This window comes from Macrobrachium rosenbergii, chromosome 25 (assembly GCF_040412425.1).
Source record: "Macrobrachium rosenbergii isolate ZJJX-2024 chromosome 25, ASM4041242v1, whole genome shotgun sequence".
Taxonomy (NCBI): Eukaryota; Metazoa; Arthropoda; class Malacostraca; order Decapoda; family Palaemonidae; genus Macrobrachium; species Macrobrachium rosenbergii.
The window spans coordinates 33,994,410-34,018,119 of NC_089765.1; the positions used below are offsets into that span (position 1 = coordinate 33,994,410).

The 23,710-nt window shown below is 35.4% G+C and overlaps 1 protein-coding gene across 1 annotated transcript in view; it reads right to left on the reverse strand.

The window, feature by feature from the left end:
• The window catches only part of LOC136852219 (macrophage mannose receptor 1-like), a 102,254-nt gene that overhangs the window by 72,756 nt on the left and 5,788 nt on the right, over window positions 1-23,710 (reverse strand). Inside the window, exons 6-11 of the mRNA XM_067126667.1 lie at window positions 21,321-21,397; window positions 18,854-18,963; window positions 18,144-18,347; window positions 9,992-10,126; window positions 8,770-8,874; window positions 6,771-6,929 (exon numbers count right to left, since the gene is read on the reverse strand). Of these exons, the coding sequence (XP_066982768.1) occupies window positions 6,771-6,929; window positions 8,770-8,874; window positions 9,992-10,126; window positions 18,144-18,347; window positions 18,854-18,963; window positions 21,321-21,397 (790 nt within the window). The remainder of the gene's footprint in view (window positions 1-6,770; window positions 6,930-8,769; window positions 8,875-9,991; window positions 10,127-18,143; window positions 18,348-18,853; window positions 18,964-21,320; window positions 21,398-23,710) is intronic.

Below are 23,710 nucleotides of genomic sequence, written 5' to 3' on the forward strand. Positions count from 1 at the left end.
CACGCAGAGGAACCATTATTCGCTACAGGTTTATTGAATGCCTTACGAGAATTGTTTATTCGACTCTGAGTTATAAAGCATGATGAATAATTCTAGTGGAAACATTCGCTTGTATGTAGAAATCGGTATTAACGATTTTATGCCTCGATTAAACGTTTCATATAGTTGAATATGCTACCGTTTGATAAAGCATATCAATTTGGTGTTTTTTAACCTGAAGTGTGCAGCAAATAAACATGACCACACATTACCGGTGAAACAAGGTTAAAAGATATTTTGACCAGAAAGGAAAATTTCCAAGAATAACAGAGTTAAGCTATTGCAGTAATAACTGCGGAGAAAAACATAATCACAGGCCTCCTTATGAGGAACATTGGAGACTTGACTGCCCCATTTCCAAGGATTGCAGTCGCAATTGTCGGGTAAATATCGGGGACACTTTGTGCTTGCTGAGATCTTTTAATATTCGTGGACGCAGGGTGGTTTGGGCGGAATTGCTTTGTTAGTATATATTAACCTTTAGAAGCCGAGTAAATGGCAGTTTCAATGAAAGAGTAAATGAATGAAGCCCAAGGCGTTATTTATTAATTGCATTTTTGTTCTTATTATGGATGAATGGTTTAACACTTCGATTGGGAAGATGTGTTTTTGAAAGTTCAATTTGTGGCATTCGTAGAGTGTGTGGAATTAAAAACCTTTTCAGAGATCTAAAATAAACATATTTTAGATAAATTATATTACTGTGAACGCACGGTAGTAGTATATCAGGTTCAGCTCTGAGGGAAAGCTTTAACTAATGGTATCATGAATACATAATCGGGTTTTTCCAGATTCTCTATACGTTTTAATGGCAAATACCGTTACTTTTAGATTTTCACTTTTTTTTTTTTACCGGAACTGCGGGATAAGGTATGTTGAATCACATTCATGGTTAATCAATGCGTTTTTCACCTAAACAGATAGTTTTGCACAGGTACTTATTGTAATTGCATATTTCCACTAAGTATGTTTTTTGTTTTGAAGAATGCTGTCTGCATTCTTAAATAGCTTGTCGACATGTTTTATTGTTATCTGTGACCCCATATTGCTTTCTTGTTTATGTTTTCTTAAGTCTGTTTAGTACCCTGAAGATGACTGGAATAAAAGTTGAAAGTCTTGGTACCTCCTCCTTTTATTTTCACGTGAAGACTTAATATATTTTATTAAATATAAGGAAATATAACGCGTCTGACAAACATAAATGGATCTCCTTTTATTTAAACAGTTTAGTGACAGTGGAGTGGAAAACACTGGTTTTTATAACATATTAATTATTTTCATAACTTCTGTGAGAAATTTATTGGTCTAACACTGGAAACGTAGGTTATTGGTGTCCGAATGATGGCGCGTTAGAATTTGATTCTCTTGGACATGGAATCGAGACCACACAGCTTCAAAGAGGATTTTCTCCTGCCACTTTTTTTTAGGCAATATTAGGGTCTCAAAAAAGGATATTAATCCGAAAGTTTGAGGAGAGCGGCAAATACAGCTATCTATTTGTAAAAATTCGTGTATTCATGAACAGGAGTTTCCATTATATATATATATATATATATATATATATATATATATATATATATATATATATATATATATATATATATATATATATATATATATGTGTGTGTGTGTGTGTGTGTGTGTGTGTGTATGTATATATGTATATATATTCAGTATATATATATATATATATATATATATATATATATATATATATATATACACATTATGTAGGCCTATATATTATGTATATATAGTATATATACTGTATATTATGTATATATATTAAATATATGTATGAGTGTTCCATCTTTTTTAGGTAATAATTTGTAACTAATTCTTCTTACTGCGGCTTTTCTGCCTCCTTCTTCATATATAGCTTTGCTTCTCGTGGTTATATTGTCTCGCAAACACTTTCTTAATTCCTCTAAAGGTTTTCCTCTAGTCTGTGTCTTCAACCATTTATTCGTTTGGGAACTATATTCTTCCTTTACTTTCCTGACCTCTGGATCCCGTATACCATTAATTTAGATTTGGAGAGCTTCCATGAGTGAACTTCGACACCGCATCTAAAATTCCTATTTTGTTCGAGGAAGATGAAATTGAGCGTCTGACTTCAATCAGCATTTTTGTAGTTATGACTTCTTCTAGCTCGCTTAGGAAGATCGTATGATCCAGATCCTGAAACAGACAGGGTGTTGTGTTGTGATGCTGTATATATACCCCATCCCAATTAATTCAGCTGTATTTTAATCACATTTTACCGTCTTTAAAAAATATTCTCCTATGTGTGGGGTACCCTTGTTTTTCTCGCATTGCAACTCGTAACCCCCGCTGGGTCATTACTTCTTATATTTCTTTTCTGGAATCCGACAATTCTTAATCGCACAGTTCGGTAGCTGTTGCTCTCCTTTTTCTGCCAAGCTTAGTAATGTTCTCATTGCCCTGGTTTTCCTTTGTTCTTATAAATTACATTCGTGGTCAAAATCCATTTTTCATTTCCAGCCATTTCTCGCTTCCAGTAGGAGGGTCCAGCTCATCCCATTATGTTTTTTGTAGATATTGCTTTGCGTAGGGGACGGTTCCATTCCGGTTTGACAGATTAGCGAATAACATGCTTCCTTCGTGGACTAGTGGTCATAAGAATCGAACAAAGGATATACACAAAGAATTTATCAATAGTTGCTCTATCTTGTCGTCGAGTTCTTTTGTTTCAATTTGATGAAACACTAAAGATATCCGAGTAAACTGGAATTCTCTTTTGGCCAGTCAACTGGAATTGTATTTTTGACTCCGTCAGCTGACAGATGAATCCCAGTTTGTCCCCTTTCCAGTTGCCGTGTTGTCTTGACCTACTTATTAGCCAGACTCGCCAAGGACAAGCTTTCGATTAACGACACGTGCAGAAAACCCGTCACAGTGGTTTGACATCCTTACTCGTTTTCTCTCCGGAATTTCAGAATTAGACCTTTCCAATGGGAAAGCTTTGCTAGTTTTAAAGGCAGTTTTTAGTCATAAGATCAAAGAAAATGTTTAAAATAAAAGAAGGGAGTCATTTCCCGTTAAATATGAAATAACACATTTTGATTTTGTTTGCCAGTCTTTTCTACTTAGCTTTTACTCACTATTTGTACGCATTAAACCAACGCAGGAAATTACAGAATTTTTGTCTGTAACTCAGTCACAGAAAATTTGCGATAAAATAATATTTAATTAGTTTCAGTAAATGTAAAAACATTCTTTTAATATATATATATATACAGTATATATATATATATATATATATATATATATATATATATATATATATATATATATATATATATGTGTGTGTGTGTTATATATACACACACATACATACATACTGTATGCTAGTATCAAATGCATTGTTCTCCTTTGAAGGGTTGAGTCAGAAGGGTACAGTCTTTCAGGTTCTCAGCGGGTCTTTGAGCGTATCAGCAAATGCTTACCTTTTGGCATCTGAATAGACTGGTGAGTAGAGATGGGAAGCGATCTACGGACATAACAAACATGAACAGCTCAATTCATTCATGGTGCCCCGCTGTGCTTGATTGCTCCTTACAAAGATGGGCAGCCACCACATACAAACGCACGCACATATGTTGTGGTAAACTGGTATTTGTCTTGATAGCGTTTCTCAGTGTTTAGCTACATTGTGTTTGTCGTTAGCGAATGGTTGTTATCTTTACTGTTGTTTATGTCGTAGTTTTTTGCTTTTGACGCTCCGAGTGGACCCTACTTTGTTGATTTCCGTAATTCTTTGTGTTGGGATCTTAGCTGAATAAAGCCTTGAATATGCATTAAGGTTTTTCATCACATTTCATTATGTATGCAAATACAGTATATATATATATATATATATATATATATATATATATATATATATATATATATATATATATATATATATATATATGTAGGTATTGGTGTATATGAATGTGCGTATATTGCCCGCCATTTCCTAGCCGAAAAGTACTTATAGTGGCCCAGAATCGTTCTGAATAAGGGAATATTTCGCGTAATGAAACTACGTTATTTTCTTCACGAAGGTTTTCCTTCTTCATACATTGTTTTCCCACTGCGTCTATAGCAATCATGTTGTAATGTGCTGAACTTTAGAGCAACGTTCAATAAGAGCAGTCTTTTTAATAATGTATTTGTGTCGATATGATATCCAACTCTTGAATAATAAATTAGAACAAAGCGTTAGGTAAAAGGGAACAGTTTTTTTTTTCTGAATCTTGTGACCTTTTAAAGTAATTTTTAAGATGACTGGAAACTGGAGTGTAGGCGAGGTAGATGTCATTCATGGAACGCGATGAATTTTTCGTCCCAGCTCTTATTGCAAGTGATTAATCACTCCGAAATTTAAGGGGTCGTCTCTTAAAGAAATTTTGTGTGGATCGCAGTTCCTGTTCTTAAAAACAGCCTAAAAGATTGAGCACTCAGGGTTTTTGAGGGTCCATCTCATGGTTATGATTCTGATGATAGGCCCGTTTTGCGGTAGAGGGAGGTGAAGGGGGTAGAGCGGGGAGAAAGTTTGTGGACAAGCAATACGATAGATGGAAGATGACAGAGGGATAGTGAAGGAGAGCTGCGTTGTTTAGTAGCAAAATTAAACTAAGGTTCCTTGTGGATGATTTATGGAACTTCACTCGTGATTTTTAATTTTTATATCTATTGAGACGCATTTCCAGGAGGGAAGGTAAGTCATTTAAGGATATCTGGTGTCGTAAACGCAAGGGAACCTGAGAGTCGGAGAATGGAGTGTGATTAAAGTTTCTTGTTATCAGATATTTCTCTCTCTCTCTCTCTCTCTCTCTCTCTCTCTCTCTCTCTCTCTCTCTCTCTCTCTCACACACACACACACAAACGTGCATTCAGTCTTTTTCTACAATACATTACTTCTTAGCGAAGTTTTAGGTTTTCTGAATTATTGCTCACCTTGTAATTATCTTGTTATTCAATTTCACATTTCATTTTTTAAGCCTTACCCACGTTTGCTAGGCAACTGTTTGGTTTTTGCGCTATAGTTTCTTATAGATGAATTGGATTATGGTTCTGTTTCAAGTTATTTTGTGCTCTATTACCCCATGTATTCTAAATTATGTCAGTCTCATTTTTATTCGCTTGCTTACTGCGCCGCATTCTTTCATTCTCAGTCTCGTTCACTCCTTCAGAATTTCAGTTTTAGTCCTTTATGCTTTGACCCCTCCATTTCTGGGGCTTGGGCCATCCGCAGCCTTTCCAAAATATGCATGTTTATGTGCAACTTATTATGCGCAGTTATGAAGTTTGCAGTCACGCTTATCCCGATTTTACAGATTCATGGACGAAATAAGGGTCAGAAAATCATTTAACTGAAATTTTGGCTTGGAAGGTATTGCCCGTGCAAACTGTAATGCACCGAACTAAATTTCTCCTAAATATTTGCATCATTAGACCGACGTGTAACTCCTTAGGTGTAGCCGTTTGCGAAGGGAAAGCGGACACACACACAGAAACGTTTACTGGTATATATAAGATCATCTTAATGGAAACCAGATGGCAGCAATCCAAGAGAAGAAGACAAACATATAAACTTACGTGTGTGTGCGTGTGTATGTGTGTCTGTGTGTGTGTTTATTCAGCTTTGCTTCTTACTTCTTTCAGTCTGGTCGAAGGATATATTTAGAGTGAAGCTGGAAAAAGCGAGATCCAATCAATGCAGTTGATTTTCAAGATAGTTAACTGAGCTAGGCATTTAAAAACCTTCAAGGGCTTATTCTCAGCGGAAATGAACTCAAAAAGCTGATTCTAGGGCATTTATACAAAACCTCTGATTTTGAAACTTGAAGATAGCCGATCAGAAGCTAGGAATGGGGACTTGTGGGTGATAAACCAACAAGGGGACATTAATAGTCAGGTTAGGGAGGTAAGAAGAATTTGTACTAGCAATGTCAACTTAGCTGTAGGGATGAGGACCTAAATATCTGTCTGGTTATCGGAAGGGTTTCAGTGATTGTGGAGGTATTCATAGACACGTCAAGGTGAATAATTCTACTGCAGGCTAATGAACATTTTCTCGTTTTCAACGTATAAGGCCTCAAGAATGTAAAGGTGTCCAGGGTTTATCTCAAAAATAAAAAAAATTAAGATCCTGCTACTATTAGGTGCCTTATGAGAATACGTTTATCACAATAGTGCCTTCTTATGACACTATCCTGGAGTTGACTCCTTAGTCTTCTCGATAGGCTAGACTCGGTCCTCCCAATAAGTGATTTTTGGTGAGGCCCACATCCCTCACTTTGCAGTGTATGGTTCTATATTAGACTTGTCCTCTGATGCCGTAGTCCCTCATCTTTCACGATAATTGTAGAGTGCCATTATCATATGTCGTCATTCTGGCCCTACCATCAGCGTCACTTATGTAGCTTATCATTCTTACTAATCCTCATTCATGCGTTCTTATCTGCTATCTTCTGATTGTAGTCTCGGAGACAGGTGTGAATGACCCCTCTTATGCTTTCTGTATTCGTTCTCTACTGATGAGAAAACTTTATATGTTTTGAAACGCCGAGTTCAATAAATCATGTTGAAAATAAATTCTTGCATTGTTTCTAGGAATCTGATTCCTACTTATCCAACTTAGATCTGAATGCAGTAGATACTTTCATCATCTTGAGGAAAATAAGAAGTAAATCTTATGTCATACTTTGCAGACCACTTACTTTTAAGGAAGTCTTGTTCGTCCCAGGTATGAATGGAAGCCAAATCACCACCATGGTTCCTGCAAATGTCCTTGGCTTCAGCCCATGTCTTTTCTTCCGTTGCAAAGTAATAACAGTAGTCGTTTTTCTTGCGCCAGTCCTCAGGACAGTACCTCTCCTCTGCAAAGACATATTAAATACCTTCACAAATATCTTCTGAAATAGATACACGGACATGTATAGAAACGCGTTCACGCGAATGCATCCTCCCGTACAAATGCACACATAACACACACATATCTGCATGTAAATATTGTCGCTATGCAACGCAGGAGGCCTCTGAGAAATTCTGCCACTCATGTCTTTAAATGTGTTTTCACTTCCATAAATCTCTACCCAGACTCCAGCTTCATATCTAATAAAATTTTCCATCTAAGTAGGTTGGGTCTTCCAACTCTTCCGTTACTCACAGGAACTCAACTGGCATTATCATGCACTGCTTTCTTCTGGGAGCTGTGAAGGACGTGTCCAAGTCACCTAGCCTAGACATGGAACTTCCATCAGTTCCTGTATGCATTATTTCCCACTCGGCCCTGCCATCAGACTCTTAATATTCTTCGTATAAAGCTTGGTTTTCAAAGGAACAAAATCTATTATGTACAGTTTCATTCTCATACCATGATTTGTCTCTCTAGGCACTTTCAGTTTGTTAGATTCCTGTATGCATTATTAGTCTGTCAGGTTCCCAGACTTTATTGAGCTTGCTCATTGTTTCATTTCCCGTTTTTTAGTCTTTCACTAGGTTCCTACTCGAGAGAACCTGTATTAGATACCGTTGTTCCTAAATGTTTGAAAGACTCAACCTCATTAGTCCCTTCTCTATGGAATTTTAAAAGCCGTATAAAAATCTTAATTTTCATGCATTTGTGTTTGATAGATATAGAAATTGGCGTATAATTCTTGTTTATGATTTCATGTAGCATGAATTGTTTACCGAATATGCACACAAAATACAGATTTCATATATTCACATACATATATCACTTTGAGCTTCGAGGAATCAAGCGTTATGCAATAGAAAGCAGTCCCCAGGTATAAAATAATAATATAATAGGGAAGGTTGTGGTGATGGTGCTGTGGCATCGAACAAACAGACCTATTAAGGCTGAGCCCCCTTAGGGGTTTAGTGCCGTCAGTGCACCTCATACGGTGCAATGTAGGCATTACTTAAGGGTCTGCAGCGTCCCTTCGGCCCCTAGCTGCAACTGCTTTCATTCCTGTTACTGTACCTCCGTTAATATTCTCTTCCATCTTACTGTCCACCCTCTCCTAACAATTGATTCATAGTGCAACTGCGAGGTTTTCCTCCTGTTGCACCTTTCAAACTTTTACTGTCAGTTTCCGTTTCAGCCCTGAATGGCCTTAGTTGCCCCAGTGCTTGGCATGTATGCCTAAAATCTATAAATCAATCATTCTTATTAAGGCTGAGCAGTATTTAAGAAAATAGTTAATAATAGCGCCATATTTTGAAGTTGGATAGAAGAACATTGGCATTGAAGCATTTATCCGCATTTTTTGACAAATATCAGGCATATTAAACGCTAAAGAAAACAAAAATGATTTGGCAAGTAATATTTTTCTCTTGGCTGTGCATCGGAAGCGTAATGACCAAATAGACAAAAATAACACAGGTTAAAGTAAGATAAATAAGACAGATATAATATAACTGTGCAGCGCTTCAGAAATAGAGCATATAGATGCTTGACTTTTGCATGACTTTTCATATGAGACGTACAAACATATAACTGGTATTGCTACCTGTCTCCTTTAAGAACTTTTTCATTAACATAAAAAACTAATGTCCATATAATTTTGAGAATGGAATTATATCAGATGAATTTTTATCGTAAATACAGATAGAAGAGTAGTACTTAACAGCAACAGCAACGTTACAGGTAATGAACATCATGAAGCCAACAATAAACCTTCTAAATGTTCAATGTCAAAAGTAAGTACACACCATGCGGAGGGATGTAATGAAGAGGTTGCCCAACGGGTGCTTCATAAGCGTAATGTCTAGGCTCCTCACAGTCGATGGGAATCCAAGAGGATTTCGCTTTTTCATCTGAGAGACGAAAAAGAAAGTGAGGCAGACAAACAGACAGACAGACAGACAGGTTTTTAATGAAAATTACTATTACTAATCGACAACTAAGGGTAAAACCATTAAGGAAAAAAACTTTCAGAGTGCCTTTCAGTAGATATTAAAAAATGCTAAATATTCTAAAAAGTACACATATAACGCCAATTGTATATAATATATATTCTGAATGTATGTATGTATGTTTGGTACAGTGATGGTAAACTGAAGAAACCGGGATCTGACTTGTTGGGAGATCAAAAAGGTCATCACAAAATAACAGTAATTAGATAAAAGTAAAAGCATAGGAGAGTATATTTGATGTTAAAATGTCAAATATGCATGATTTCATTTTTGTGTAGAATTCAGAGTGCAATTCGGTTAACATTCATGCTGGAAAAAACTTACACATTCATAATTGGAAAGTCTTTTAGAATTACCACATGCCATATTCGGTCCTGCCGTCGTCAGCGAAAACATCCATGACGGTCGGAGAACTTACCTCAAGTGAACATCAAAAAGCTTTGATTAAAACTTCGTAAAAGCACAAAAGAAGGGTTCCACTGCAGCCCTTCAGTTTTTCGCTTTAGGAGGACTCCTTTTTCAAACTTGAATATTTTCTGCTGTCAATAATCAAAACTTTCTGGTGCGTTAGGTAACGTTTAGACCAGGCTACTGACAGAGGGGTAGGCTGTCAGTCACTAAGGCAAGCCTGTACAGACCGTAGATGTATATATTTTGTATGATATTCATTACGGAAGTCTACCTCTCACATATTTATTACGTAAATCCTTCTCTTACATTTATTATTGAGTATTTATTGAATGAATCCATATTAATCAGCACATGGAAAAATATACCTTCTGTACCTAAGTATGCGTGTTACATGTTAAGTTGATTTTTGTATGCAATGATATAAAGTACACGCGTGTAGAATCATACTTGTATAAATATGATGTAACTGCATGGGTGTGTGTGTGTGTGTGTGTGTGTGTGTGAAATAAAAGTAGAGAGAGAGAAGGGGGAGAACTGTGCAGGAAAACAGGCAAGACATTTTGATGCGAGAAAATAATTGTAAAAGAAAACGGTTAAGTAAACTCACCATTAACTTGGAAGAAGGCGCACATCCTGTTTTTAGCACGGAGGGCATCTGCAATATTTTCCTCAGTCATATGTGTGAAATTGTGGCTGTCCATCGTTGTGCCGTCTGTCCAGTATAAAGTATCACTTGGTACACCTGAAACAGATGTTTTGACATGTTTCAGTCGGTCTTACTTGAACCTGATCAGCCATCACCAGTAAGCAAACTGGCTTAATAATGACAACAACAACAACGTTTGCTACACGCACATATATTATATATTATATTTATATATATATATATATATATATATATATATATATATATATATATATATATATATATATGTGTGTGTGTGTGTGTATATATATATATATATATATATATATATATATATATATATATATACTCGTACATATACATACACACACACCCACACACACACGAGCTTGTTAGCGCGCTCTGCGCACTTTGGAGCAGCGCTGCTGTCTCCCTACCCTCCCCACCCAGGGTGGACAAACAGGTTTGCAGGAGGAGGGTGGATGTCTCCCCTACCCTCCCGTTCCCCTACCTTCCCCGCTCCCACCCGCGACGGACAAATCAGTTTGCATGGGGTGGGTGACTGTGTCACGTCTCCCCTACTGTCACCCGGGGGAGGACAAACAACATCCACTCGGATTTTATTATTATAGATAGATATATAAATATAAATAATATATATACAGTATATGTATATATATATATTGCTGTTGGTGTCATTGCTTTATGTACGGGGGACCCAAAAGTAACCAGGATTGTGTCATATATTCAGTTATTGTTACATGTTTACAGTCTTATCACCTTCAAAGTATTCTCCATTTGAAGCAATGCACATATATTGAAAGCAATTCTGGAACTCTTGTGATTATGGCTTTTAATGACTCCGTCGTTTTCTTCTGAACCTCTTCAACGTCTGCAAAACCTTTGAGGTTTCCTTTGAGGGCTTTCTTCATTCAGGGAGGGTGGCAACAAAAGAAGTCACAGGGGAGCAAGATCGGGTGAATAGGAGGGTGGGTAAGTGGAGTCATGCCATTCATCACGACAATGCACCAGCGCACACTGCCTTGAGTGTGAGACAGTTTGCTGACCAAGAATGGCATGACCACACTTTACCCACCCTCCCTATTCACCCGATCTTGCTCCTGTGACTTCTTTTTGTTCCCCGAATGAAGAAAGCCTCAAAGGAAACCGTTTTGCAGACGTTGAAGAGGTTCAGAAGAAAACGACGGAGTCATTAAAAGCCATAACTTCACAAGAGTTCCAGAATTGCTTTCAACAGTGGAAAACACGTCTGAAAGTGCATTGCTTCAAATGGAGAATACTTTGAAGGTGATAAGACTGTAAACATGTAACAATAACTGAATAAAATTCTATGACACAATTCCGGTTACTTTTGGGTCCCCCCTCGTATTTAAAATCAGGTGAAAGGTCATTCAAAGAAAAAGGTACTCTGTATTGCAACTGCCGTCTACGAAGGTTAATCCATAAGAGACTAATTATTCTCTGCCTCACCTTGACAGAATGATGGGCCACACGAATGGAAAGCTCCTTCATTATAAAACCAAATTTATGAGAAACATGCAGACTAAGAATATGTGAAAGTTAACATGATGGAACCCATAAATTTGCTTATAAATAATTTATTTTCCGAAAAGAAAGAACTTTTCATTACGTTGTTCGTTTAAATTGATCACATGATTTCGTTTAGTCCTCGTCTTTGAGCTGGTCCTGACATAAGAAAGCGACCTTATCTAAACCAACAGAATAACTTTTCCCCATAAAAGGTGGCTCACTTAGCTTGACATGGTTACATAATTTTATGATTGATGAGAGGTGAAACTCCTTTGCAAGAAGTTCCCAGTTTTCACAGTAGCTTTATCAGAGCATATTGACCTACTTCCCGTCTGTCTTGCAAACCATTTTGCATCTCTGTCACATAACAAACTTCATTCTTTCTTTTACGGAGCCGTTGCTTCTATTGAAATAGTTCAGTGTATCAGACAAATCTGCCCATTTATTTTTCCCGATTTTCCTTTCATAATAGAATTACGTCAGCTCACGTTGTGCCATGTTTTCGACCGGTTATTATCTTCTGTCCTCGTATGTTATTCAAGCTTTAGTTTCTATCTAAAGGCTTAATATTGACACCTTACGTCCTCTAAACTTTTCACATTGTATCTGTCATTTCTTTTGCACCTTCCCCACAATCAGTTGACGTAGTTTTTTGACTCCCCATTACACGTTTTTCGTTATGAATTCTTAATTGACAGAACTTTTCCCATAATTGAAATTACTCAGCTCTTTCGTAGTTGGGCCTTTGTCATACCTCACTCGTAACAGCAGAAACAAAACTCATCGTATATTGGCCAAGATCTGTCTTGTACATCCCATGATTTATTTTTCCCACTGCCATTGATGTAAGACTTTCCTGAATTAATCTAATTGATTCTTGGAGTTTTCTTCCTCTTCTATGTTTGTAACATCTTATACCTATGCTAGCTTAGATCTCCTGTGTTTTCAGATCCTTTCAATCCCATCAGTTCACATACATCAATACTTACGTTATGCAGAATTACATTTTCTTTTAACAACATAACTCCATTAAATCTTTTATTCCAAGATATTTTTCTCACAAATCTAACTCCATTCAGTTAATTCTCTAGCAACTCCTTTTTTTTTTTTTTTTTTTTCAAGCTCGAACCGGTCTCTTACTCTTGTGCATAAGTCAACTAAAGTTTTATTAATGAACTTCAGACACTGCTATCTCTCTTCAGCAAAATTTCTTACACTGCTTTGACCCCATTTTCACTCCCAGAAATGTGCAAAGGCAAGACAGGGCTTTTGAAAATAAATTTTGGCAGAGTTATTATAAAATATACACACATATTAACATATGTACATATATATGTATATATATATATATATATATATATATATATATATATATATATATATATATATATATATATATATATGTATGTGTGTGTGCATATATATATGTGTGTATGTATAAAAAGTCACGGTGTATGTGACAATATTTTCATATATAAATGCGTATGTGCATAAAAATATTATGACTCAATACTTTCTCACCTAATTTACCCTGACCGATATTGACACAGCCAAGGGGCAATGTACCCATTCGTCTTCGTGATTTAATTCATGGTTTCATTTGTCATTAATATACCACCCAAGTCATAGCAGGTGGCGTAAATTATGATATGCTGCGCTTGTGGTAACTAGAATATATATACACGGGAAAAGTTGTTGCGGCGGGTTATTGAATTTGTAATTTCAAATGATAGATCGTCGAGACATAGTACGATACCTCTATTTTCAATGCAAATTCGTTGCAGTTCGATATAATATTTGGCGTGGGTATTCATAGGATGCGGTCAGAAATTGGTCTGTAACTGGCAAATGGGGAGGGGGATGAATTATTTATCCCTCGCTATCTTTTCTCTTAGAGAGCTAAAATATTTTTTCCATGACATTCTCACTCATATATGAGAAAGTGTACTATAGATTGAAACCTTACACCTTATGAAGCATTATGAAGCTTGCTCACATGCAGTAAGAAATTAATCACTGCCATATTCGTGCTGCTATATAATATATATGAAATACGCCACATTAGTGTTCCCGAACTTGGTGTCTGCTGTTACATTTGAATTGCGAATTCGGATGTACCGTAAAATATTTATCTTGCAACGATCGCTTTGCTGTAGACATACGGACGCCTTTTTGTACGAGTTGCGTAGATTTTTCTTCTAGTGGGGCTCTTGGTATGTCGGACTTGGGAAAGACAGCGTTTTGGCTTCAAAATTTGAGGTTAAAATCGTTTCATAAGAACGCTATACCCGGCCACTTTTTTGCAAATAGGGACGCATGTTCAACACCGTATCTCCACAAATTAGCACTTATGGTTGTGCAGATTTAATAACCACATTAGACTTGGAATAACCTATATTGGTAGATTATATATAATACATACTCAAGAAGAGTTTTTCTGTAATGACGCGAAAAGCAACAACTTATTGCATGCAGCAGCTGTGTTATAGATAAATCTAGTCTTTGTCTTTTATACATAATGTTCGGGAATATATACATATTTGCCCCTGAAAGAACAGTAAGTCTTGTCCGCGGTAGCAAGAGATTCAGCGAGTGTGACAAAACAACAAGATGGCAGAAGAAATAGCTGTAATGATACCGCCTGTGTAATACTTAGCCAATTCCACTCTTAACCTGTGCATCAATTTTCTCACCGGTATGAGGTCAAAAAGACAGCTAAAACGTGTTTTGTGTGATAAAGCCTTTACACATTGCAGAAGTTAGGGCACATTAAATTAACCTGCATAGAACTGCAAACATTAAAATTATGCTTATATATTCATCTCTGATAAGCTGTGATCCTGTCTGCAAACAATCTGACTAAATCCAAGGGTAATTCTTTGCCTCTTGACGAAAGAAAATACTGGTGATTCCCTTCGAAGATTACCGTAATGTAGTTCCACGTGTCAGGGATCGTTGTTATGTAAAAGTAATAAGTGGTAAAATTAATTATTTTTGATCATATACTATCAGTCTTGAATATGGCATCCCGCACTCGTTATGCTGTAGATAGCGGTTGCATAATATTTCAACAAAAAACTGAAGTGAGGTTGAAATGTCAACTAAATGCTTGTCTGTTATTAGTTCTATTTATGGAAGACATAGCATTATATACAGTAGGTTAAACCACTATTATACACGTCAGCTGTTGCTATAATCTTCTTTAGCGGTACCAAAGTATCCTCTAAAAAGACACACATTACGTTTATGAAAAGTCAGTGTATAAAGAATGTAAATGAAAGTTTTTTTTTTAAACTAGCACGAGTACTCCCTGTAATATTGTAATATCGTGTGAGATATAGGGATATAGGGAGTTAGAGCGGAATTTTGTGTAGCTTTAACTTAACAGGACCAAATTAATGATGGGGATTTTGTTATATATACATATATATAGATATATATGCATGTATATTTACAAGTATATGTATGTATACATATGCTTATAACCACGCTTACACGTGATTTTATATATCAAACACCACAGGGAAGAAATTAAGCACGATTGCAGATCGTGACCGGTGTCGGGTTTATTGCTAACTGAGCATCTTCAGGATCTACAACCGTGCCTCATTTCTCTCCCCTGGTATTTGAGATATATATATATATATATATATATATATATATATATATATATATATATATATATATATATATATATATATATATATGTATGTATGTATGTATATATATATATATATATATATATATATATATATATATTTATATTTGTATATATACTGTATATATGGAAACGAACACATAGGAACGTTTTCCACAAAAATAGATACAGACATTTCTAGGGAAATAGAAATTACAGGAACGACGAGACCCATGAATACTAAAAAAAAAATTGATTTGTACTTAAAATAATTCTAAAGGAATTGATAGACAATTTCGAATTGTAAGCTAGCGCCTTCAGATATTCTAAGATATATTTACCAGCATCTTGGAATATTCCTTTGGAACAGATTAATCATCTGAATTGGTCGGCTCAAATACAATATCTTTTTGTACCGTGCTCGTGAAATTCATTCATGATTCCTTTTTCCAAATTTATGGTATTGTGAATAAGTTGATTTGAATGAATACTAAAATCAGCTGTCTCCTAGATAATAAAAAAAAGTATGGTACAAATGGTAGGTGGTAATAGCCCAGAACATACTTCGAATCTAATTAAAACGTAAATAGGTATAAGTCATATTAAAACACTTACATCAAAACTAAAGACGAACTGCCCTCAATGCGAGAAATACTTACGTGAGATACGCATGTGTGTGTGCGTTTGTGGGTGTGTTTGTATGTAAGTGAAGCTGGTATATCTTTATATTAAAATTTATGTTATATATTTATCAATTTCCTTGTACCAAATCACGTATATATGCATCTAATTATATATATATATATGTGTGTGTGTGTGTTTTATATATATATATATATATATATATATATATATATATATATATATATATATATATATATATATATATATATATATGGTGACTTCAGGTATTCATAATTATTGATGTTTGTTCGAAAATATGCATTGGGCCAATCGTTCAGTGGCCGAATACACCACCTGACTATTCGGTATTTTGACGAATCATTGCATCAAAATCGTCATTGGACCAGTAATACCAAACCCTAATATCATACATAAGAGTTCATTACACTTTGGATTTAAGTATTTATACCGTTGTCTTAGCATCCTCCATCCTAGTTATTAAATGGCATATTTCAGAAATAGTAAAGTTCTTCTATCGCTTTCCTTTTATATTTTGGTATCACTAATACATTTATTTTCATATTTATTTCGTCTTTATTTCTGCAAAATAAATGTAGCAGTATTGACCAGATTGCAGTGACTCCTGTAGCTGTCACACGCCCAAGCTAGGTAGGGTGGCAAAAGTTACAACATTTATCCATCCACCAATTCCTTCCAGGCTGGGAACGCTGCATTTCTCATATTTACGTCTCGGATAATGGTTTTCCGTAAGTTGCGAGTCTGATTACACGCTTATTCGATCTCCAGATTTTTCCATCCGGAAAAATAGCATTTCCTCCGTGAAGGACAAATTTCCTTCTTTGATGTATTGTGATCGTAAAATGTCTTTATTGAGAGACGACGTCACAGGTGGTAATCATACACTCACGAACATTGAAGAATGGTGTATTAGTCAAGATTGTAGGTTTGTGAAACTGTATTAGAGGGGGTAGCGCCGTCTCACGGGGTGCACTGTAGGCAGCACCAGAGGTTCTTTGCAGCGTCCCTTCGGCCCCTAGCTGCAACCCCTTTCATTCCTTTTACTGTACCTCTGTTTATATTCTGTTTCTCCCATCTTGCTATCCACCCTCTCGTAACAATTATTTCATAGTGCAACTGCGAGGTTTTCCTCCCTTTGCATCTTTCAGACCTGCCTACTCTCATTTTCCTTTCCGGCGCTGAATTTTCTTATAGGTCCCAGTGCTTGGCTCTTGGCCTAAACTCTATTATAATCTATAGTCCAACTATATTAAAACAAATTAAAATGAGTGTAGGTAGGTTTCGATGTTTTTAGAAGTACGGCATTAAGAAAGTAAAATAATGATGCATTACAGGAGTTGGAATCTGAAATTATCAGAGTGACACTAGATCAAAAACTTTGTTAAATCTTTGTTAAGACAATATCACCATAAACAAGAGGGATAAAGGAGGCTGTGGAAAAATACTGAGTCATCTTTTACTATAAACATGAATTGGAATTGGAAAATCATGAAGGGTATTAAGAGTAAGTACGCTATATCAGCTTTTCCAATGGTTCTTCAGAATTAGGAGAACTGCGGTAACAAAAATAACGTCGATGACTTCGGAAAAATTAACCAGTGCACAGTGACTGATTTCTCAGTATATATGTTACTAAGTGTTACGTATCCTCGCACATCAGTTGACACCATTTATGACTACCAATGGCTACAGCTTTTCTCAGATTACCAGATATATAGTACCTAGACTCATGTATATATATATATATATATATATATATATATATATATATATATATATATATATATATATATTTTATATATATATATATATATATATATATATATTTTATATATATATATATATATATATATATATATATATATATATATATATATATATATATATATATATATATATATAAATATAAAGTCTATTACACAGTTGTTAGTGGACGCCAAAGGCGTTGTTGTTCATCTCGGTTTCATTTTCTTTCTAATTCCGCTTAACAGTTCAGTTAATATTCGTTGACATAATGGAAGATGTTTTCAACGTCGAAAGCTTGCTTAATGAAATTATCTACTTAGCTATGACAGTAAATATACTCTATGTATGTGTGTATATATATATATATATATATATATATATATATATATATATATATATATATGTGTGTGTGTGTGTGTGTGTAATGTGAAAGTATGTATATATCTCGTTTCCTAATTTTGGACGGAACATGTATTTATCCACAACGAAGACAAAATCATTCGATAAATGACTTACTGTAGAGACCAAGCCATATTGTATCTGTCATCGGTATTTGATTACGGAGGAAAGCGTCCTCGTCCTCGTCATCCAGAACGACAAGATCAGCCCCAACCGCTTCACACTTATCGAAGGCATCTTGCCACACGAGGTTGTCACTCTTCTCCGTGTTGAAGTAATAACAGGACTGCTCGAACTGCTGCCATCCGTACACACAGGCTCCTGAAACACCAAAAAAATATTTAGGAGCTTTGTATGAGGATTTTCTTCAACAAGGCTTGAGACATTTCCCTTAATGCTACATCAAGAATGAGCTACTTCTGTGCCTGCCCAGGAAACGCATCACTTGGATCTTGTAATGTTTCAGGAAAGTCCATTGAGTCGAGAGTATCGAAGAATAGGCGATTTTGCTTCCATTGTTTGCCTAAGAGTACATTTTATGTAAGCGTGCTTGTACTGGAAACAAGTTACGTTTCACATTTACATAGCAGGACCTTTTTTGTTTGTTGAAGCAAGAAATCTCCAATCAGTTTCTAATCAACTGCATTTTTCAAGGTACTGATAACAATAACAGCAATAATTATAAAATAATGGCTGTGAAACGCTTGCAGTTAAAGGAAAATTATCGTCACCTATGTACGCAAAAGATGATCTCACCTTGCAAGAGATATAAAGATTTCACCACTGTAGGAAATACCGCTTGATCGTAAGGTAAAGCAACAACTTACCTTGAGGTTTCTTGCACAGGTAGTGATGGTTGTTGGTCACCTTTTCGACAACCCAGGTACCATTATTGTTATCGTGGTCAACAGCAGCAGATCCATAGCCTTTAAAAGACCTAAGAAAAAGTAATGTAACGTAGGTCGTGGCTTTTGGTCACAGGTAAACAGCAGTTTTTCAAGGAAAGCTCTAATCTTTTCTTTAGAGCAGCTACTCTGTAAACTTTTTTCCTTTACGTTGCAGTATTTTCTTCAAAATATTCGCTTTGGAAATTATAGTTAATTACCTCAAATGTTGCTATTCTAAATTTTTTTTCTTTATTTTATACATTTTAAGACATTTTTCTAATGAAAAGAATCATACTTCTTATAGTATTTTATGAAACAAAGACACTCCCACTTTGACGGAGGCTTTAAGGTGCTGAGTAAATAGGGGTGTCTGTGTAATAATAAGCGACTTTTGTAAGGAAACTGAGACTGCCTCTGCTGTCTAAAATGGTAGCATCTTAATTTACTGTGAATCATTTAAGCCCTTAGTTGAGTTGTATCTGTATGGTATTGGAAAAGGGGACCTTGCTCTCTGTCATATACAAAAGCTTTTAGAGGGATGTGATAATATGCCTGGCATAGTTAGGTCTGAGAAATTTACATTTCCTTTCTGAACACTTGAATATCTTTACAGTACCTTAGAACACTAGCTTAAAATGTGCCAGATTTTAACATTGATAAGCTGCAATACACCAAAAGTTGGAACTGGGTTTCATCTGTGTGCACAACTAGAGCAAAAATTGGGAGATATAGTTTATAACATTTCATCTTATCATGAAACAAGTGACAAAACTTTCAATGAAAACAAATACTAGAACCTGAAGCTACTAATAATTCCTAATGGCTATGAATATACTGAAGAACAGACATTCATTCTTCTTGCTCAACTGCAACAAGAAATGGGAGATGTAATTGATAACAATTGAAGCACAGAACTTCAATGAAAGCAAGTACAGAATCCGAATCTACTAATAATCCCGAATGGTTACGAATATATAAAGGTACTGACATACACACCAAGTGTTGGGTGTCTAGAATAGTTTTATCCCTCAAATACAGCCGCATGTACTGAAGCAACTAGAGTTATTACAAGGGCGTACCCAGAAATATTCTTTGGGGGCCAAAAAGCCAGGACTACAGTGTGCAAGGAACTTAGTTTTAATGTATTATAAATAATATAATGAATACAGCGATGTAATACAAGCAAAATAATGAACAATGTAGATAATAAAATGGTAAAATAAATGCGATAGTATGTTACTGAGATTTCTGAAAATCCTGTACTTTTTGCTAGGAATTACCCAATGTAGTATTGGTAAAAACGCACGCACACACACATATATATGTGTGTGTGTATTATAGCGAGTGTGCGTGTGTGTGTGTGTGTTTACAATTATGCTTCAACTCACATGTGCTTGACATTGTGTTACAAAAACTTCCCCCCAGATTCAACCCAACATTCAAAGCATCTGAAATCTTTTCAGAAATCTTGGAGTCTCCACATCGTTAATTCATACCATTCTCTGGGTTAACAAACAAACCCAGTTACATATGAAAGTTTGTTGATGCCTTAAATACAGATATACAACAATAGTAAAGGAACACATGAAGTATTTTTTGAGAGCCAAAGTTATGAGCCAGCCTCATGAATTGACACTTTAACGTGTCACAGTAAAATAAAAAAAAAAAAAATCCTAGGCTTTCCGACTAAAATTTTACGTCAGGGCCTTGAAATTCACATGTAGGAATGATACGAAAATCTCCTGTAAAATTCAAGATCTCTAAGGACTTAAAGGGGAATTCGATAGGTCTTAGTGAAAGAAGTTTTGACGTTTCTTTGTCAAACTTGTTCGAGATTGTTCCAGTTTATAACACGTGCGCTTTCCCTTATATGATGAAAGCATTTAATGGGAAAACCTGTGCTTCATCATTAAAAACAGGTGGATCTTTCCTGTTTCCAGTTCGTATTTTGGAAAACCCATTGAATACTTGATCTAGTCATAGAAATTTACTCCCAAGCCTTTAATAAAGAAAACTCTCTCTCTCTCTCTCTCTCTCTCTCTCTCTCTCTCTCTCTCTCTCTCTCTCTCTCTCTCTCTCTCTCTCAACGACAGTAAGACAGGGAACCCTATATCTGAGTCAAAAACTGCAAATTTTCTTTATATTTTTGTGAGACTTATCCAATTCTGGAGTACATCTCGGAATGAGGTTTCTAAGCCAATACTCATGTCCCCATAGTTTGTAACCCACCACTAAATACCAGGTGCTTAAATCGCCTTTTAGGTTAAATGCCTCGCCCAGGAATGAAACTCTGGCTCTCTTTTGCCTAATGTTTCATTTACACGATTCCTCGAAATGAATATTCCACCAGATATAAAATATAAGAAATAGAAAATGAAAGTGGTTCTGGAAACATCTCATTACTTACAGATCAGGCTGGTCGGGACCCCAGTGTGTGAATAGAGACTCACAGTCGTCAACCCATTTAAATTCACCAGGGTGGTCCTGCAAGAAGAATAATTTATTATGAAAATGTATGTTCTTCATTTTGATAAAATAGTGAGCAAAAATTTATATAAGTGAAATCACAAATATATGGTCATACGGTGCATAATGTGCATGTAGTAAACTATTCTATTCCATTGGCTGCTCATAAGCTTGATGTTGAAAATAATTATTTTCCATGTCCCTAAAGCTTTTCGACATTTTTTATACCATTCCCTTTACAAATCAGGTTCTGATTAATAGTTTTCAGGCTTGTTTTATATATGCCCCGAAGGTAAAAATAAAAATGAAAATGATCCCGAATATTTTTCTTTTTTTTTAATCTCAACGGAATGATAGGCCGACTCCCCTCAAGGTTACAGTGCAATCGTGGGAGGGTGGTTTCTATGGTGATTTGAGCATAAACGAAACAGCGTAATGTTAAATTTGAAATCTCATATTGTTTATTACATTAAGTAACAACTTTTGTCCATAAAGAATGCAAATATGTTTTTATCATTAAAAAATGTTAAATGCGATAGTGTTCATAGTAAAATATCTTTATAACAAAAAATGTAAAGATTATTTGGCGTAGACAACACGTACGTATGTAGGAGATAATAATTGCTAATGTTAATATCAGCGGACGCAAAGAATGTAATCTCCAAAGGAGACACAAATGGAGCGTCTAGTGCTGATGAATATGGGAATTGTCATTAAGATGCTTTGGAAAAATGAATGAACTCTTCAAGAAAAATAAGTAAAATATGACCTGAAACTATTGGCTACTTCTTCTCTGTCATTCCAGTCAAAGATGGTCTTTAAGCGCACATTAACCTTTTAAAAATACCTGGTCAAACATATATACAGGAATTAGCACTGAAAAGTAAAGAAAAATTTAACGGGACACAAAATAAAGCATCAAAATTTTTCCATTTCATAAAAAAAAAGGCAAATGAGAAATGTCTATTGAAGTCAGTGGCATTGTTCGCAGATACTATCTTTTTATCAAGACTTTGAACATTCTATACTTCTTTTTCTTTTCTGGCAAGCTTTTCAGGAATAAGGAAAATTTATATAAGTTTCTTTCCATTTACTTTTTCTTTTTCTAGTCGACGGACCGTTCCCCCATCTCTCGGCGGCGTCATCAGGACTGGATTACAAATTGACATGGAATACAAAAAGAAGAAGTATAAAATGATTCAAGTCTAGATAAGAAGGTATTATCTGCGAACAATGCCATTGACTTCAATGGAAATTGCATAAGAGAGAAAAAATGCCCAAATAGCATACAAACGAGAAATATAAATGCAAACGATAAAACTTATAATGGAAATGACAAACAGTCCTTGAACACAACCACAGCAAAGTTCTGTTACGTAAAAAGTTAACACATTTATTTGGCCGACGAATCTCAACAAAGGCAGACTGAGCTCCTTGAACTTGACTTTTCCCGGGCACTGAATATCAAAAGTAACTCCTAATGTGTCAGTTTAGCTCTTAGAAAATCAGGGAGTAATTTGTTCAGGGAATCAGCAGTATAAACATATTTGTGTTATTTCGGTTGCGAGGTTGTTGCTACGCAACGCTAATGTATTCGGTAGACTAGAAATCATTACGCAGATTTCTTAGTCCTTCAAAAGAAATTTATGTAATGCCAACATCAACGGCAAATATTTTTTCACTTCTAATAATAATAATTATAATAATTTATACAGTACTTGAATTTATACTCCACGACTTCTTATTCTTCTACAAATATAGTTATTAATATTAATGATGATGAACTGGTTGATATTGAGGACGATGATGATAGAGAACGGAAGATAAAATGATGTAATTAAGGGGGTCAATCAGTGCTTAATAAATTGCATAATATAAATACGGCTAAAAAGTAAAAGGGCAGATATACTTCCTGTTTTAAAACATTTTAAGTAAGGTGATTTCTTATACATATTCACCATGCATGGAATCGAGGTTAAATCCTCATCTATGAAAACCATTTCAAATTTGCCTCGCAGTTTTGTGAAGTAGAGGGAAACCGAGAGAGAGGAATTAACAGACAGACAGATTAACATACTCTCTTCATTATCTATTAATAATGATATGTTTTATCCCATAGGAGTAAAATGGTTGCATTAACTGAAATGAGACGACTCGGATCAACGTAGCCCTTCAAGGCTTTTGGTATGGTGATCAACGTGTCACAAAAATATTAAATAACAACGCAAATCGTTGCTAAGTAACTGGAATTTAAATATTAACTTTATGTGGGTACCATACACACATACAATATATGTGTATGTGTGTGTATATATATATATATATATATAT